The following is a 19,313-nucleotide window of genomic DNA, read 5'->3' on the forward strand; positions in this document are numbered from 1 at the left end:
CATTATTTATACATAAGAGCTAGGCTTAACTGCTTGCTTCTTAGTTTGAATCTAAAGTAAATTAATAAAAATTTTAATTTACTTTGGATTATGAGGAAACCCTTGATCAAGAAGCAAGCAACATGCTTGCTTCTCGATCATGTGTTTCCTCATAAACCCTTTTTTCTAGTTTTATGAACTGCACATCACACTTATCATGGTGAAGTTCTATTTTTCGTCCATAATTTTTCATTATTTGTGAATTTTAATGCATAAAATTGTTTATTAAAAAAAAACTATCATCATTTTAAAAGGAGAAAAAAAAAACAGTTCATGTAGATCTTGAGGATCGAGAGCTAAACTAAGAATAACTTCATTATATGTTCACTTAAAATTGATATTTAATTTATTTTTTACTTAAGAAAATATTGTAACATAGAAAATTAATAATTGATAATGACGCTCAATTGCAAAGTCATCTTGTTGAGGACCAAAAAAAAAAAAAAAACTACTAAACAATCTTTTAGATGGAGTTAGACAACACATACCCAAATATTGAAATCCGAAACTTTAATTTTGTAGTAAATAAGCAACAAGCCAAATTCTCAAACCAAATACATAGTTATAGTGTATAAACAAATATAATTAAAGTGATCACTTCAATGTTTGAGTTTTTAAGGACAAATTTCAATTTTCAGAGTTGATTTTTAATTTTTGGGGGGCCAAGAATTTTTTGAAACAAAATTCTCAAATATTACCTATTAATATGTAGAACTATTTTTTTTTTCTATAAAAAAGTAAAAAATAATCCTAGTGCCCTTGGCCCCTTCCGAGTTCCATCACTGATTATTAATGGTATTTTAAAACTAACATAAGTTCATTACTGTCCTCAAATATGGAGTTTATTCGACTTTGGTCACTCCACCTTTAAAATATCGATTTTTGTCCCTCTAAAGTCTATTTTAAGTGTAACAATTTAATCTCTTATTTATTTTTCCATCTACGTAACTATTGAATGCAAAAGTACCCCTTATTTTGAGAGGGCTAAAATCGAACTGGCCTCTTATTATAGGGACCAAAGATGCAAGCAAGAAATGTATGGAAAATAGTCATACTGACAAAATTTCCTTTACTAAATTTATAAGATTGGTTTAATTTAACCTAAAAATCAGCAATATACTGTCTTCGCTGGTAGGATCTGTGACATAGCTGTGCACAATTTGAATAGGAATCCTAGTTAAAATGAAATGTTCCCTTAGTTAAGTTAGAGTTTGAGAAAGTATGGACATCATTGTGTATTTATTCAAACCTCGAAAGGGGAATGCCATTTCATAAAATGTTTCAGAGATATCTTTTCATGAAATCTCAAGCGCCCCCCCCCCCCCCCCCACACCCACACACACACACACACCAATAAATAAATAAAAAAGAATGGGAATATCCCCAAAACTCACAAATGAAAAAAGGATGTGATTTACACCAAGGTCAATCTCGGAGAAAATATAAGCCTAGGCCTCATTTGCAGTCTCGCTAAACAAAGCATTGTAAACAGCCATTTGGTATGGCATATTAAGCAACATTTTTCTGTTTTTAAACAATATTACATGTATTTCCATATACTTTTTCATCCACACGTATTTCTAAGAAATACAAACAACTTTACTAGAACAATGTTATCAAATGAGCTCTAATATCTGAAACGATACCATGCTATTTGTGCAAGTTTGACATATCAAAACCTTTTGAGGTCCTGCTTCCAAATCAAGACCAAACACAATGAAGATTCCATCTATATGGAATAGCATACCATGAGGAAGGTTTTACTCTAGAACTACATTCAAGTCCCTTGCCAAGTTTGAACACCTTTCCCACCTCATCTTGAATTTAAAGAAATAGGATTGAATTAAAGAATAAAAATGATAGAAAAAGAACCATTTTGTATACCTGACCAACTGCATTCATAGCCCTTATGACCTCATTCAGACTTTAAAACTTCCTTACAGAAACTGCATTGAGATTCGAGAATAGCAGCACCCAAAAGCACAGACTTGTTCCCTCATGGAACAATCATAAGGCAACCTACAACAATCATGAATAAGTAGGCCAATACTTCATATGTATAGATTAATGCTTAAGAGAAGCTAAAATAATGCATCCAGACCTTTCTCATGAATTTCTTCATTTGTTTATTAAACAGAAAATTCTGTATCAGTAGGTCATTTAACTTTGGGACTAAGGCTTGGTGATTGTTGTCACTAGTGTGGTGGAGAAGTAATTGCAATCTTTTAATTTATTTAGATTTTGAATTATTACCATTATTATTATTTTGGTGTGTGTGTATATGCTTATAGGACCACATGTAATATCTCACGTAGGGTTTTCTTAGAGCCCTAAGTGTGCTTTCTTGGTCTTTAAGTTAATAGCTCTATTAGGTAAATATAGATTTTGGTTTGATTTCCCATTTTGTCTTGTCTACAATCTACATTTAGGAGAGTTTTACTTGTCTACAATCTTCATTTGAGTATTTTAAAGACACATTTGCCTAGGGTTTCTCTAGTCTCTTCTTCTCTTTCTTGCTTGTGGCACTGTTTCTTTTCTCTTCCTAAACTTTTTTCTCAACACACTATTCTTATTGCTACACACTACTATTCTCTGCATGTTGATCTTGTTTACCATTCAACTGAAACTAAACATTGAAATGCCCATACAATCCTATCCACTGAATTTTCCAACAACTATGAATCATCCAATCAACTCTTGTGCAAGTCAAGCTTTTTATTCAGAAATCATTCAGGATAGTTCTGCCAACTTTTTTTTTTTCTTTTTATTAGTAGATTACTCGTGCACCAAATGGGTCTTGAACCCACAAACTCACCCTCCGACTTGTTATAACAAGAGAAGGAACTATCATAGGAGGCAGAACTCACTAGCATGTGCCATGCCAACTTTATCCTCTTTTTGATCACCAATCTCCAAAGTTCAACTTTTTTTTCCAGGAGCACCATAGTGTAATGTTGGCTAGGGGTGTGCAGAAAACCCACCGACCCGACCCACCGGGTTGAGTTGGTTTTTAAGGCTTGGTGGGTTGGGTTGGGTTACCAAAAAAATTATTATAGTGGGTCGGGTTGAGTTTGGGTCATAAAATTACAAACCCGCCAAACCCAACCCGACCCACCCATATTTAATATATATTTAAAATATATTTTATATTTAATAATTTTTTTAAAAAAAAATCAATTGTAGGGCACTTTTATATATATATATATATATATATATACATATATATTTAAATATATATTATATATTTAATAATTTGCATTTCCTCAATTCCTTCTACTAATACTAATTTAATATATATATATATAATATATTATATAATTAATAAATTTTTTTAAATAACCAATTTTTCCTATCCTATATAAAAGCCAATTAGTTTACACAAATTCTAATAAATTACTATTGTTGTTTAGTCATTAGTGTTGAGCCTTCAAAGAGTTACATTGATACTAATCTTTAGGTTTTTTTAATATATTAATATTTATATTTTTTTTTCTACTCAATTTAATAATAAATAAAAAATTATCAAACCCATGAGTTCAACCCGCCCAACCCGACCCACGTGGGTTGGGTTGAATTTATGTGATGGGTTGGGTTGGGTTGAATTTTTTTTGACCCACCATGGTGGGTTGGGTCAAAAAATTCCCTCAACCCGACCCATGCACACCCCTTGGCCCAATTAATTGAATAGCTACATTAGGGTCCATTTGGAAGATAAAAGTTAAAGCAACAAAAAGTGTTTTCCCTTCATAATCTCTTTCTAAGCCTCCCCCCCCCCCCCCCCCCTTTTTCTATTGGTTAAGTTACACACATACTTGGTGGGTCATCAACCCTTGCACTTACAAGGGAAGGAGTTGCTATTTGAGCTATAATTCATTGGCAATTTCCTTCTCAAGCCCTTGCCATATTTCAAGCAAGAGGGAGGATCAAAAACAGATTAAGGGCTTGTTTGGTTAAGAGGTGTTTAGAATGATATGATCCAAAACTCATAATTGAGTTATCAAAAAACGTGGGACCCGCACAATTTTTTTTTGTTTGGCTTGATTTCCTAATCTTGTTTTCATCACTCAAACTCGAAAATTTTGAGTGAGAGTGATGAAAACCGAAAACACCAAATTGGTGTTTTCTATTTCTGAAATACATAACTCAATGGCAGGATCGTAAAATTTTGACCTCTGTGGGATCCATATGCATTGATGGCATTACCTCTCTCTTTCTTCTCCCACTTTTTTCTTTTTCTCTCTTTCTTTGGCTTCTCTCTCTCTCTCTCTCTCTCTCTCTCTCTCTGCTTTTTCTTTCTTTCTTCCTTTCTCTGGTTTAGCCCAGTTCCACTGCCACCATCAAAGCGAGAGCCTCGAAACACCAAGACCATGATCGCCGATGTTGGGTTTTGATTTTGTCCCATCAAGTAACGTCTCTCTCCAACCCAGAGATCAAGCTTCGCCAGCGAATCGGACTGAGCCAAGACCAGAGATCAAGCTTCGCCGGCGAATCGGATTGAGCCTAGGCCGGATCGTGAGACCTGATGCTTCATAGAGATCAAAAGCTTTGCTGGCAAATCGGACTAAGCCAAGACCAGAGATCAAGCTTTGCTGGTGAATCGGACCCAGAGCTCCCTTTTTTTTTCTTTTTTTTTTTCCATCAAACACATTTGGTTGAGGGCTGTTGGTGGGTTTGGATTTTTGATTCATTCGGATTTTTTGGTGGAGGTTGTGGTTGTGTTGAGGGCTGTTGGTGGTGGTGGTTGTGGTTGTGGATTTTTGGGTTTGTCGTTGGTGGTGGTGGAGCTGGGTTTGAAGAGCAGAAAAAAAAAAAAAAAGGAACATGGGTAGCAACCATATTCTTCTGTGTAGTGTCAGTAGGAGGGTCCATTATTTTGGCAAAAAGTGAAGTTAAAAACTGAGATACATGGTTGAGTTTTGTGACCAAACAAAAGTGTTGGATTTTTTGAGTGATAGTGGAGTTTGAGTTATGAGTTATGGGTTTTAAGTTTAAGTTATGAAAACTAAGTACTGAGTTATGAAAACTGAGACACCTCTAAACCAAACGGGCCCTAGGTCATTCACTTCAGGCTTTAAACTTTCAGATCTTTTAACTTTCTTTAGGACAGGAGCCCAGCCTCCACTAGGCCGAGGGAGTATCAAAATCATGTTGATGCTTCTGTGGGTTCTATTTCTCTCATAAGTCTAACAATGATGTGATGGAAGGCACTTCCAAAAGAGAAAAAACAAAATTCTAAATTGACTAATGCAGTGCTGCTGTCAATAACTTAATGAGAGATTAGTTGATAAGGTTTGCACTTATGCCAGTCGTTGTAGTTTTGGAATGTGTAACAGGAAATGGACTGCAGCAGCATAACAAGTAAAGGATGACCGACTTTCAACAAGTTAGCCCCAAAATCCTAGGTTCCGGTGAATGGTGATAATGATCTGGAGAGGGATGGGCTTAGATTGCCTGTTAGATCCCAATCTCACATTGGCAATTTTAAAAAATCTTAAAATAAAACTGCACATACCACTCCATCTTCATTTGACTTATTCTTTCTTGAACTTTATTGCTTCTTGAATTTAGAATGTAACTGTTTCAAGGCTACTTTCTATGCCTAAGGTTGATACTTTCCGCTTATTTTTCTAAAAATGTTTTTATTACTTAATCACTTTTTAAGTAATGCAAAATACATGTAAAAGATTAGTCGCCTCAACAATGATGCTTCAGCCTGTCAAATTTTAAACAACACATTATGATCCAAATTCCATGAGATAAATGCTGAACATAAGTTCCAGAAGTGTACCAGACCAGAACGGTCCCCTGACCCCTGGAATGAATAACTTGCTCCTTGATATGGCCATATGGCAGGTAGAAGTTCCACAGACTAACACCATGTGGTGGCATATAGCTTCCATATCACACTCTGAAAATATCATTGTTATAAGAAACATATTACACAAAGTTAAGCTACTAAATCATGCTAACAAGAAAATTTTTTGATAAGCCATGATAACCTTTAGCTTCAGAGTCCAAATGTGGCACACTTTCCATTACCCCCACGCCACCAGCATGAGCATCAATCAGTGAAGTTTCAAAATGAATTCCTGCTACAAGACCCAGTTCCTGGAAATTTAAATCACTTATATACATAAGAAATTAGCTACAAATAGGTGTCAATACTAGTATCAAGTTAAATCACCCACCAAAGGCCAGGAAAATAGTGTGACTCATGTTTTCTTGCAACTAAATAAATATGTTTTTTTGCTAATGGACCTCAAGTCATGCCACTGTAAATCAATGTGAAATTTTCAGTACAAAATTTCTTGCCTTCACGGCAGCTGGAGTAAGACCAGAACCCAAAAGATGGTCAGGAAAAGCTACACAGTCCTTTTGACATTATTCATTACCAAGTCACAAACTGCAGCAGAAAATGCAAAGGGTAGAATAAATAATTAAAATTGAAATTTAAAATTTAAAAATAAAATTTTTTATAATGACCAGGCAATAAAAGATTATTGCTATTAATTACTACACTCAAAATTTATGTATAAATTTTTAAAAATCAAGAAAGAAGACCCATTCAAGAAAATCATTATATTATATATATGCTACATGTTATGCTGTCCTGAACTCCCATCACCAAAGAAAATAAGCAAAATGTAAATTAATAAGTAGCCAACAGGCATACCTATCTTAGCATGATGCCCATCTAAAAGATCGCCTAATCCAATCTACTCCCAGAAGTCATCATCCCATCCACAAGCTTCCATATCTCAGGAATCTTTTTCATTGACTTTCTGCATATATCCCTGACCAAGATATGTCCATTTGCACACCGTGTTGCACAAACTAAAAGTATCATCTCCTTTTGCCCTAGAATAATCAAAGCAAATCCCGATTATCATCAAGTTAAATTCCAAATTGACTTGTACTTAAGAAAGATGCCTGAATTTAAAGAAGATTTACTCATGACTGGTAGATTTGAAGTACCTGTATGACAGCCAATCACCCAATTCCATCCAACAAAACACCATTGACCAAGATACTTGCAAATTTTCTTTCACCTTTAGAAGCTGAAATATTAGTCTGTATCAGAAGATGTTTAATAGAGAGACATAGAAACAATAAAGAAACCGCAATTAAGCACAATGATTATGGACATGACTTGGGAATGGAAAGTTAGATGATCTGTTGATAAGCTTATTTTGCAAAAATAACAATGACAAACTGCTTAAGTGACATCTCTTTCAGGAGGCATGCAACAAGAGAATGCATACTCTGCTCCATATTACAAAATAACATAAAAGATGGTCAGTCAAATGCACATGATGTCCAATCAATGCAAGAACAGCATGTAAAATACAGACTGCTTTGCCATTGTCACCCTATCATCATCGTCTCCATGCCTCCAATAACCAAGAGAACCATACGAAACCCAATGAAGATTTCGAGGCTTAAGTAAAATTAAATCAAAGGTTTTTTTTTCTTTTTTTGTTATGGTCCAGCTAGAGGGTAAAAGAAAATTTTGAGACTGCTATAAGAACAGCTATGCAATAGAACATGATATATGTTAGGAACCCGGTGGTTCCTAATGGAGATTGATGGGAATTATAGGGGAATGGATGGGGATTGTAGGGAAATTGACTTAATTCGAGGTAGTCACCCTCCATAGAGAAAGAGAGAGATTAAGAGAGAGAAATGCACTAACAAATTGGTTTATTCTTTATTCATTCCTCATATTGGATTACAATCATGTATTTATAGGAGACTAGCTCTAATCTCATTGGTCCACATGGCCTCATCCTAATGGTTCTATTATTCCCCATGTGCATTAGTAATTCCAACATGTGCTAAATGTGATTAACATGCTTAGAATTGTAACTAACTAACTAACTAACTAGGTTCTATTATTCCCCATGTGTATTAATAATTAGTGACTACCTCGAATTAAGTCAATTTCCCTACAATCCCCATCCATTCCCCTATAATTCCCATCAATCTCCATTAGGAACCACCGGGTTCCTAACAAATGGTATCAGAGCCGTTGATCCAGAGACGGGCAATTTTGATGAAAGAAAACTTTTGAAAAAAATACAAGGATTGTTGAACAAAGCTTTAGAAGAATCTAAGGATATTTCAAAGAAGATGAAGGCATTGGATGAATCTAACATGGCCATGAAGGAGGAGCTCTTAAGATTGCAAGAGGGTCTCGAGAACATGACAAAAGAGGAGTTACAATCTCTTGATTCAATGAAACCCGAAGAACAAATCAAGTTCCAAGAATCTACTACTGTTGTTGCAAGCCTAGATGTTGATTTTTGTGTCAAAGTGGATGATGATATACATGTACATGCTGCCCTTGAAGTTCAGTCGAAAGAATCAACAAAGAAGGTGATGATGATCTTCCAAGAACCCATTCTTGATGCACCAATGGAGGCTTCCATTCAAGAGTCTATGATTCAAGAATTGGCAATCCAAGTGTCGGTGATCCAAGAATCCAAGATACAAGTTCCAAGAATTCTAATGGTTCTAGAATCAAATGAGGTCTTGAGGATACTAGAACATTTCAAGGTTCAAAGAACCAATGAGACCTTGAAGATTGAAGAACCATTGAAGGCTCAAGACTTTGAGCAAAGTTTGAAGATCTACGAAGAAGAAACCTTCATGTGCACCGGGCCGCTTGTCAAAGAGAAATGCATGAATATAGTGATCAAAATGTCACTACGGTATTGGTCCATTGGAAGATCTCCTTTGATGAAGATGCTATTTCACAACAACACCTTGTGGGCAAGGTGTTTTCAAGGGGAGGAAAATGTTAGGAATGCTATAAGCATATGGATAATAATTGTTGTATTGAGATTTAGTTAGTTAGTTAGTTACAATTCCAAGTATGTTAATCACATTTAGCACATGTTGGAATTATTAATACACATGGGGAATAATAGAACCTAGTTAGTTAGTTAGTTAGTTACAATTCTAAGCATGTTAATCACATTTAGCACATGTTGGAATTACTAATGCACATGGGGAATAATAGAACCATTAGGATGAGGCCATGTGGACCAATGAGATTAGAGCTAGTCTCCTATAAATACATGATTGTAATCCAATATGAGGAATGAATAAAGAATAAACCAATTTGTTAGTGCATTTCTCTCTCTTAATCTCTCTCTTTCTCTATGGAGGGTGACTACCTCGAATTAAGTCAATTTCCCTACAATCCCCATCCATTCCCCTATAATTCCCATCAATCTCCATTAGGAACCACCGGGTTCCTAACAATATATATATGTCAATTAAGGAGGTAACAAAAAATATGATTTTGGAAAGGATAGAATCAACCCTGATTAATGCGTTGAGATCCGTAGCAAATTCCAAAAAGTTTTAGGACTAAGGCAGGCTTGGCTGTTGTTGTATAATTTGAAAGGCTTGTTATCCCCTGCCCTACATCATGTAAAGTTTAGTTGTCAAGTGGCACAACAATGAGCTATTGAAGGGATAATATAAAGCCGAGCAAGAAGAAAATTTTTCTAAATGATACTTCAAATAGTTCATTTCATCAAATTTCAGCCCACTTAAAGAAATGTAATAGGTGGTTGCAAATCAACTTTTAAACCCTAAACATGAAGTAGAGCAGTTGCTAATAGAAATCAAACTACCGTGCAATTTAATAAGAGACCATAACACAGGACTGTATATTAGGAATAGCATAATATGATTAGATTAGCCCAGGTTAGTACCTTTGGTAGACGCTGCCAATTAACTCCGCCTTGTGTTCCCATCAAGAGCGGCAAGCCTCAGTCCCCAGTGTAAAACACAATCTTTGGTACCGTGTTTAAATGGAATTTCAGATGCTTGTCCTGTGTCTCCCATTAAGTCTTTGTCTCCGGCATTAATCTTCTTCTTTTGCTCCTCATCCTTAGCTTAGAGGAATAAAGTAAAGATTTGCAAAGTCAAATAGGAAAACAAAGATTAGAGGAATAAAGCAAAGGTCTTCAAAGTCAAATAGGAAAATAAAGATGGCTTGTGTAGGTTAGCCTGCGGATTGGGAATGGGAAAACAAAGATGACTTGCGTAGGGAAGAGTTCTAGGGAAAGAAGAAGATTTGTCAAACAACTGACTAGAAAGAAAGGAGGTCTACCTTTAAGAGCATCCGCAGCAGATGTTCCAAAAATTATGTAATTTTATCACATTAAATACCTAATTTATTATTTTATCACATTATTTTATAACATCTCATTTATCAGATGTTTTATAATCCAATTCTATACATTAAAATAATATTTACTACACATTAAAATAATATTTACTACTTGTGGGGTCCAATAATTTGTGGCCTTGACCCATTTTTACATTGGGGCCCAAAGCTCGAGCCGAGAAAGAGTATAGCCGAGGATAGGTAATAAAAGTCCAAATAGTCTTGAGACACAGCCGAGGATGATTCTGTCCTCGGCATATTCGAGGTCCCCCTGGAAGGAATGGCAAAAAAGGTATAGGAACAGTTCGGAAAAAAATCTAAAATATCTATGTCAATAGAGGAGGAGACGCTGGATAGTATAACGACCAAGGACAAAAGGAAAGCTGTCATTACTGCTATTCAATACTCTGCACCTGACAGAACCATACTCTTCAGCTTTTACAACCACCCCCAATCACTTTGGGCACGGGCTGATGGGACAAATATCAGTCCTGGAAAGTCGAACCTACACGTGGACGCTGGATAAAGGATACAGGCTAGTATAAAAGGAAAAGTAAGTCATCCAAAGCAGGGGCTGGGAAAAATGGCCAAAAACCAGAGCCTCCCAGCCCGCCTCCAGGAGAAAAACTCCTAGAGCGAACACGATTTAATTATGTATGAACACCATGGAAACCCACTACCTTGTGACCAAGGCCTAGCCTTTCAAATCCACGCTCTATAAATGATATTGTTTGGGTCTATTTACGTGCGAATCCAACATTATTATGGGTCATTACAAATTGTGTCCTTACACTACTCATCAACACAATAAACAAATAACAAATAATATACCACATATCTTCCGTACCGTGGCAAATTTGCCACGGTACTGTTCAATGTTCCAAAAAAAAAAAACAATATCCCACATCTACTAAATGGGCTAAAATTGGGTTTGGTGTGGGATATGTGTCAAATATTTAGCATTTGACACATATCTCACATCTAGTGTGGATGCTCTAATGAGATTGAGGCTTTTCTATTATCGGTTTTTAAAATAAAGAAAATCAGAATTTTGATTTATTTTTGTAAAATAACGCTAACGTGGGGTTTTATATATATATATATATTGATAACTCTATCATACACGAAATTAAATAAAAGAAGTTAAAAAATAGTTTTTCAATTCATTTTAAGATTACTATCAAACATAGGAAAATAAGATAGTTTTTTAGAAAATATTTTATGAAAAATTATTCATTTTTCATAAAATGTTAATGTTGAAACAAACAAAGCACTTTGGATTAGAAAATTTTTTAACCATTCAACCTTTTCATTTTTTTGTTTACATTTTTACATTTTATACTTTTACATCTCAGAACTACACAATAATTGCACTGTGCAATAACATTCAAATATGCTTTATAGAACAAGGGAACAAAATATTTGATTTTTAGCTTTTTATTTTATTTTATGTATAGCTGTACTTAAAACAAAAAATGAACCATTAAAAAAATATAAATAAGTTGAAAAATGAACAAATATCTTAACAATGATACTCGTTTAATATTTCTTTGTGAAACTATCAATTATATATATATATATATAAACAAATGAATTGGTTTCTTTGTACTGATACCACTATAATCATGCCAAAATCATGAAATATTAACTATAATATTGGCATGTTAGATGTATTTCATGCAAAAAAAGGCACATTGCTGTGAAGATTTTTCATATGTGTATAGTATTTAAAATATCAAATAATAAGTTTTAAAAATTTGTAAATTCTCAATGGTTTCATTTCTATTGAATACCTCAATTTAGTTTCAAACATAGTCTAGGGTAGATTCAACCAGATGCAAATGTCAAATGTATTATTACATAATACATTGATTGTATTATATATTTTTATCAATACTACTAATAACAAGATTTCCTGTTTGGATTTCATCATTTAGTTAAATAATTCTTAAACTCTCTAAAATACCCCTATTTTTTAGTTAATTAATTTTAAATTTAAAAACACAATCTAGTTGAAAGATAAATTTACTATTTTTTAAAAAGTTCATAAGTTTTAGGTTTTTTCCTTTTTACGTACAAATAACTAAGAAAAAGAAAACCTCACGTAGAGAAAGATTTTAAGAATTAGGACACTACCTCTATCTTATTTTTAAACATTCACTAAACAATCTAAACCCAACATAATAAAAAAATAAAATATAAAAAAGAGCCTCATTGCACGTGTGATGAGGCTAGTATATTTATAATAGGAGCACCCCTACTTTAGAACAAATCTACCATAGTGGCCCAATTGCACTATGCTTCACTCACTCAGCTTATAAGACCTCAAAGAGACTCTATAGAAAACAACTCTCTCTATGACATCACGAACTCTCTCTAGAGAGGAAGAGGTTGAGCTCGCCCGGAGCAACAAAAAGGTTAAAGATTTTAGTCATGCGGAGTTTAACGGCGGATCTCGGGCTTCCTCGCCCACGTTAGAAAACCAAGCCAGAGGCCCCAATACCAAACCATCTTTTAAGGACAAACTAGTGGGGGAAATACCAGGTGCCTTTGCTCAAGCTTTCGACTTGACCGACCAAATGGAGGAGGACATAGACTCCGATGATGAGTGTGGAGAGGCCTCCACCCCTGTCCATGAAGGGCAGGTGAGAATCATGTTGTCTAAAGAAACTAAGAAGCGCATTCGTGGCCCCTGGTCCAAGGCTGTCATAGTGAAACTGATTGGGAAAACTATGGGTCTCAACTATATGCAAAGCAGATTGGCGCAACTTTGGAGACCTGAAGGGAGAATGGATTGCATTGATCTCACTTATGGCTTCTTCTTAGTCAGATTCTACTCCAAGGATGATTTAGAGAAGGTGATCAAGAGGGGCCCGTGGTTCATCGAAGACCACTTCCTTTCATTGAGACCGTGGGAGCCATTTTTCAAGCCGGCGACGGCAAATGTTTCTCTAGTTGCTGCTTGGATCAGGCTTAATGCGCTTCCCATCGAGCTATACGAAACAGAGGTTCTTAAGGAAATTGGTGACTCCATTGGCAAGGTGCTACGGATTGATTCGCATACTGCATTGGAGGCGCATGGTAGATATGCTAGACTGTGTATCCAGATCGATATCAACAAGCCGCTTGTTAACAACATTCTGATTGGCCAGTTTGAGCAAGTGGTTACTTATGAGGGAATCCATAAGTTGTGTTTTTCATGTGGCAGAGTTGGGCACAAGATTGAAGCTTGCCTATACACTATTCGCAAGGATAAGGAAAAGGAACCGAAAGCTCCGAGGAAGGAAACCGCAGATGAAGGTAGCGCCGATTTGCAAAATTTGCACGGCGTTGTCACGCACAATGCATGTGAGGCGACGGACGTGGAGGGGCACTACGGTCCGTGGATGTTGGTGAGTAGGAAAGGAAACAGACAGAAAGGGAAAAGGACAGAAAATGGTACTGGGCGTGGGTCAGGAATTTCTAGCAGCTCGGCATGGTTGTCCTCTAACCAACTGCCTCCAGTTTTTGTGGAAGGTACGTGCATGCCCGTTGGTGATCATTCATCAAGCAAGAACTTACCGCGTAGACTTGCCAATCCTAAGTTTGGGGCTAGGTCCAAGAATGGGACGAAATCGTGGGCTTCAAATTCTATTGAAGTTTTGAATTTTAAGGATAGGCCCACTTCTAGTTCAAGCCCAAATTCGACTAAACTTTCTGTGGATAGTTTTAAGGCAGCAGTGGCTTGTTTAAAGCAAGATAATAGCCCATGCCAGGCTCCCTGTGTTCCCTTAGCCCACCCGTCCTCAGTGAAAAGCAAGAAACATTTGGCTAGAAAACTAGCCTCTGTAACTTTACCTATCACAGTCGCCTCTCCATGTGTGGAAAGTTCAGAGAAGAAAATCACTAACCCGCCCCTCACCCAGCCGTTCGCTTCTTGTTCTGTTTCCAACATTACTGCCGGCACCACTTTTGAATTCTCGGCAACTACCAATGTCAAGACCGGATCTTTTGTTGGTAGAGAAAATGATCGGAATCTGCAAATCCAAGCTATCGGAGAGAAGAGTCACGCCGATGAGCACATGGAGTCCGATGAAGGAGTTCAAATTTCTTCCTAGAGCTCAGATAGTGAAGTTGGGAGCCTTGTTGAAGTTCATATGGTGTCCGATGGTGGAGGCCTTGCTGAAGATCGCATGGTGTCCGATAAGGGAAATGGGGCTGCTCCTTTTCTCTAAAATTTGTTCCGTTGTCCTTTTCCTCCAACTGTCCATGAATTTTATTATTTGGAACAGTAGAGGTGTCCTGAAGCCTTATTTTCAGGATCATATCCGTAATTTAGTCCAAGAGCATAATCCGGCAATTCTTGTGGTTATGGAGACGAAGCTAGGGGGTGATAGAGCGAAGGCAATCACTGATAGGTTGCCGTTCGACGGTGCCATCCACACAAATACCATTGGACTCTCTAGTGGTCTATGGCTTCTTTGGAATGCTGACTTAGTAGAAGTGGAATTACTTGCAAAGACAGAGCAGGAAATTCACGTTGAAGTTAAGGTACAAGCTTCTAGACTTACTTGGTTATTTTCTGCTATTTATGCCAGTCCTAAGAGTGAGGAGAGATGTATATTGTGGGAGAATTTATCTAAAGTTGCAGATTTGCATAAGTTGCCATGGGTCATTGTTGGTGATTTTAATGAGCCGTTAATTGATGAGGATAAATTCGGAGGTAGAGGGGTTAATATTAATCGATCTCTGGCTTTTAAGGATTGCCTTGATAGATGTAGTATGGTGGATATGAGATTTTCGGGTCCCAAATATACTTGGTCTAATAAGAGAGATATCAGTAAGTTAATTCTTGAAAGGATAGATAGATTTTTTATGAACTTTGATTGGTGCGTCGTTTACCCGAATGCCAGAGTAACCCACCTCCCTAGGTGTCACTCTGATCATTACCCAGTTCTCATGGAAGCGGCACCAGCCAGTACATTCAAGCTCATCAGGCTGTTCCGGTTTCAAGAATTTTGGCTTTCTGACACCTCCTTTCCCAACATTGTTTCCAAAGCTTGGAATGGGAATAGAGATTTATCAGAGTCCATCGATTGTTTCTCTAAAGATGCTTCTGTGTGGAACAAAAACCACTTTGGCAACATCCATCTGAGGAAAAGGAGAATTTTGGCTAGAATTTATGGCACTCAAAAGGCGCTGTCCAATAATCCTAGCTCCTCTCTTATTTGTCTTGAGAAGCAGCTCCTTAGTGAATTGGAAACTATTTTGGACCAAGAGCGTGATCTTTGGCTGTTGAAGTCTAGGTTAAACTGGATGATCTAAGGGGATAGGAACACCTCCTTTTACCATGTTTCTACCCTTGCTCGGAGGAAAAGAAATCACATTGCGGCATTCAAAGATGATAGGGAGGTGTGGCTCACTGAGGATAGGGAGGTTATGGAGCATTTTAGGGTAGGGTTCCATACTTTGTACACCACTGCTCAAGAGATGGTCTCTTAGACCCCCCCCCCCCCTTGTCTAGAGCAGTGGCATGTTAAGCTGTCAGAGGAGGTTAAGCAGTCGATTGATGTCATGGTTTCCACAGAAGAAATTAAGGAAGCTCTTTGGTCTATGAAACCTTACAAGGCCCCGGGTCCGGATGGGTTACATGCTGGCTTCTACCAAAGTTTTTGGCTCATTGTGGGGGAGTCAGTGAGGAAGGAGGTTGAAAAAGTCTTCACTAATAGGAAAGTTCCCGAGTATCTCAACAACACTCATATTGTTCTCATTCCTAAGATTTAAGGTCCGGAAACTATTGGGAACTACAGACCGATTAGTTTATGCAACTCAGTCTACAAGATAATCACCAAGATTTTAGTTGCCAGAATCAGACCTCATCTAGACAAGCTTGTTTCGCCTTACCAGACTGCTTTCGTCCCAGGAAGGAGAGGTGTTGATAATGTTATTATTGTCCAAGAATTAATTCACACCATTGGGAGAACCAAAGGAAATAGAGGGATCATGGCCATCAAGATCGATTTGGAAAAAGCCTATGATAGAATTGAGTGGAGCTTTATTAGGGAGATGCTCACTCGTTTCAATTTCCCAGAAAACCTCATTAAGCTTATTATGAGTTGTGTTACTACTGTGTCCACTTCCCTGCTCTTGAATGGTGGCAGTCTTGACACTTACCTACCCTCAAGAGGTATTAGGCAAGGGGATCCTCTCTCCCTCTACCTATTCATCCTTTGCATGGAGTTTTTGGGGCGTTTAATAGAGGATAAATGTGCTGCCAAGTTATGGACTTCTGTTAAAGCTTCTAGAAGTGGGCCGACTTTTTCGTACCTTTTCTTAGCTGACGACTTGGTCCTTTTTGCCAGTGCGACTCCTGAAAATTGTGCTGCCATCAATTCTGTCCTTCAAGATTTTTGCAATAAATTTGGGCAGAAAGTCAGTGAAGCTAAATCTCGTGTTTTCTTTTCTCCTAATATCAACCCGGATCAAAGAGATGTTTTATCTGGCATTTTGGGATTCAGTGCTACTACCAACTTGGGCAAGTATTTGGGTTTTCCTATAAATCACTCAGGGAGGCAGAGGCATGATTTTGGGTTCATTTTGGATAGGGTTAAAAAGAAGCTTGCTGGTTGGAAGGCCAATCTGCTCTCCATGGCGGGTAGAATGGTTCTTATCCAAGCATCGACCTCAGCCATCCCTAGCTATGTAATGCAGAGTAATTCTTTACCCAACAAAATCCTCAATGGCATAGACAAAGTCAATAGGAATTTCCTTTGGGGGTCCTCTGAGCACAAAAGGAAAATGCACTAGGTCAACTGGGAAGTAGTTACCAGGTGGTTTGGGGCTTCAATTTGCAAAAGGGAGAAACACGGCTCTCCTAGCTAAACTTAATTGGAGGTTTCACACCGAGAAGGATGCTCTATGGGCCAAAGTTCTCAGATTCAAGTATGGATCAAGGCAGCGGTTAATTTCTAGAAATGAGGCAAAGCTTCCAAGCTCCTCTACCAGGAAAGGCTTGAGAAAAGGTATGGTTGTATTAAAAAAATGGGCTAAATGGGTTCCAGGGTATGAGAGCAGCCTTAATTTTTGGTCGGATTGTTGGTTGAATAGTGGTCCCATCAGTTCTAGCATTCATGGCCCCCTCCCTCTTGATTCGGCTAGCCTCACTTTGAAAGACCTGCATACTCCATATGGTTGGGATTGGGCTGCCATTCCTTTTGATTTTCCCCCAGATATTAAAGCTGAGATCCAAGCGATTTCAGTGCTGGTAGCCGCTAGAAGTTGTGATAAGTTGGCTTGGAAATTTTCTGCTAAGGGAAGTTTTGATATGAAGAGTGCTTACCTCTTAGCCACAGATCATATGGTTGCTGGTTCCTTTTTGGGTTCTTGGAATTGGAAGATTCAAACCTTGCCTAAAATCCAGATGTTCATCTGGAGGTGTATGCATAATAGTGTTGGTGTCAAGGAGTGCTTAGCCAAAAGAGGTATGTCATTAGACATTTTGTGCCCTTTGTGTTTTGAGCATCCTGAATCTATTTCCCATGCTCTTCGTGATTGTCGCCTTGTGATACCGGTATGGCATCAGTTGGGGTCTCACCATTTAAATACTAATTTCTTTTCTCAAGACTTTAATCTTTGGATGTCTTCCAATGCTTGTTTAAAGTCTTCTCACACTGTCAAAGGTATTCCTTGGTTCTCCCTTTTTTCTTTTGCCATATGGGCTTTGTGAAAACAGAGGAATCACGTGGTCTTCAACAACAAAGGTGTCAACCCAAACATCTCTAATGTGATTTTTATGCAAGCCATGGAGTTTGTGCACTGTGTAACTCAACCAAGGTGCAGGAATCGAATGATAGTCAGACAAATGGGAAAAGCCAGACACGGGTTGGGTCAAGCTCAATACTGATAGGGCTGCGAATGTTGCTGCAGGGTCGGCTGGAGGAGGAGGGTTGATTAGGGATGATCAAGGCAATTGGATCATAGGGTTCACTAGAAAAATCGGAAAAGCCAGCAACTTCTTGGCTGAAACGTGGGCTTTGCGTGATGGCTTAATCCTTTGTAAGCAGCTAAAGTTGAATGCTGTTATGGTGGAGCTTGATGCCAAAGCTCTTGTTGATGCTCTAAAAAATCCCTCATATGCTAATACTATAGTTTCCTCGCTTTTTGATGACTGTAAACAGCTAGCTTCTCAGATTCCCCACCTCAGTTTCAAGCATATCTATCGCAGCTAATAGATGTGCGGATAGATTAGCTTACTTAGGTAGCTGTCAATGTTTAGATTTTAATTCCTTCTTTTGTCTGCCTGTGGACTTGGTGCCTCTAGTTTTGGCTGATTGCCAAGGGATGGCTGTAAACAGGCTTTGTCCTGATCTTTTGTTTTCTCCTTAGTCTTTTAATGAAATTCCTTTTTACCAAAAAAAAAAATATATATATATATATATATATTTATAATAGGAAAATGCTAGAACTACAAATTATTTTACAACATTTTTTTACAAACTGCTGATGTAGGTAGTGGTTATTGATAAGTCAAAATATGATGTTAGTGGTAGATTTAGATGAGAACCAATAAGAATTGAATATATTAATAATTTGTAAAAATATTGTAAAATAGTTTGTGGTAGCATTATTCTTTATAAAATGCATTTTAAAATTTTTAATTCTAAAATTATAAGTGGTAATCAATATTAGAACGAATTTCATATTTTAGATGCTCACTATCTTTTTTGGCAATATTGTACTTCTTTTATTGAATAATGGATTTCAGTGATAAATTTGTCTAAAAAACTATTAATTCTAATTTTAATTTTGATATAGAGAAAAAAGAAGAGTAAAATTTTTACACTCTTAAACTATTACAAACACAGTAAAACGTATTAATAAAATCTGGAACATTCGAAAAGAGTATAATATTTTAAAAACAATTTTTATTTATTAAAATTTTGGGCCTTAATTAAATTTGTTATATCTTAATGCATTCTGTCGCCAATAGAATGTCTTTTTTTATAATAAAAAAATTTAAATGAGAAGCCTTACTTTTTTTTATTACAAAATTATTTTGTGCTATATTATAAGACAAATAGATATAATATATTATATTTGGGGGCCTTCTTTT

At 36.9% G+C, this 19,313-nt stretch overlaps 2 protein-coding genes across 12 annotated transcripts; one reads left to right on the forward strand and one right to left on the reverse strand.

Annotated features, from left to right (window-relative positions):
- Window positions 1-1,521: 1,521 nt before the first annotated feature.
- LOC115976989 (FGGY carbohydrate kinase domain-containing protein-like) lies at window positions 1,522-10,178 on the reverse strand. Of its 11 annotated transcripts, none has more exons than XR_004088468.1 (6): window positions 9,765-10,178; window positions 9,367-9,468; window positions 7,015-7,097; window positions 6,713-6,897; window positions 6,039-6,128; window positions 4,836-5,947 (listed from the first exon to the last, which is right to left on the reverse strand). XR_004088468.1 is itself a non-coding variant. In XM_031098601.1 (4 exons), the coding sequence occupies exons 1-4, from the start codon at window positions 6,253-6,255 to the stop codon at window positions 2,036-2,038; spliced, it is 261 nt and encodes an 86-aa protein (XP_030954461.1). In that variant the 5' UTR covers window positions 6,256-6,341; the 3' UTR covers window positions 1,522-2,035. The 11 variants fall into 11 exon arrangements, 3 of the variants coding, with proteins under 3 accessions (XP_030954461.1, XP_030954462.1, XP_030954460.1); XR_004088465.1 differs by having other exon boundaries at window positions 4,837-5,947; window positions 6,039-6,147; window positions 7,015-7,110; window positions 9,765-10,176; XR_004088466.1 differs by having other exon boundaries at window positions 4,837-5,947; window positions 6,039-6,147; window positions 9,367-9,463; window positions 9,765-10,175.
- A 4,292-nt stretch (window positions 10,179-14,470) lies between these two features.
- On the forward strand, window positions 14,471-15,526 carry LOC115973209. Its single transcript, XM_031093459.1, has one exon. It carries the CDS (start codon window positions 14,471-14,473, stop codon window positions 15,524-15,526), a length of 1,056 nt encoding a protein of 351 aa, XP_030949319.1.
- The last annotated feature ends 3,787 nt before the right edge of the window (window positions 15,527-19,313 follow it).

This window comes from Quercus lobata, chromosome 2 (assembly GCF_001633185.2).
Source record: "Quercus lobata isolate SW786 chromosome 2, ValleyOak3.0 Primary Assembly, whole genome shotgun sequence".
Taxonomy (NCBI): Eukaryota; Viridiplantae; Streptophyta; class Magnoliopsida; order Fagales; family Fagaceae; genus Quercus; species Quercus lobata.

Coding starts and splice junctions, on each gene's coding strand:
- LOC115973209 (XM_031093459.1), top strand. CDS start 14,471: ATGAATTTTATTATTTGGAACAGTAGAGGTGTCCTGAAGCCTTATTTT.
- LOC115976989 (XM_031098600.1), bottom strand. CDS start 6,255: ATGAGTCACACTATTTTCCTGGCCTTTG. Junction 6,129..6,227: donor CACTATTTTCCTGGCCTTTG/GTGGGTGATTTA, acceptor GTCTTGTAGCAG/GAATTCATTTTGAAACTTCA. Junction 5,948..6,038: donor TTTGGACTCTGAAGCTAAAG/GTTATCATGGCT, acceptor TGATATTTTCAG/AGTGTGATATGGAAGCTATA.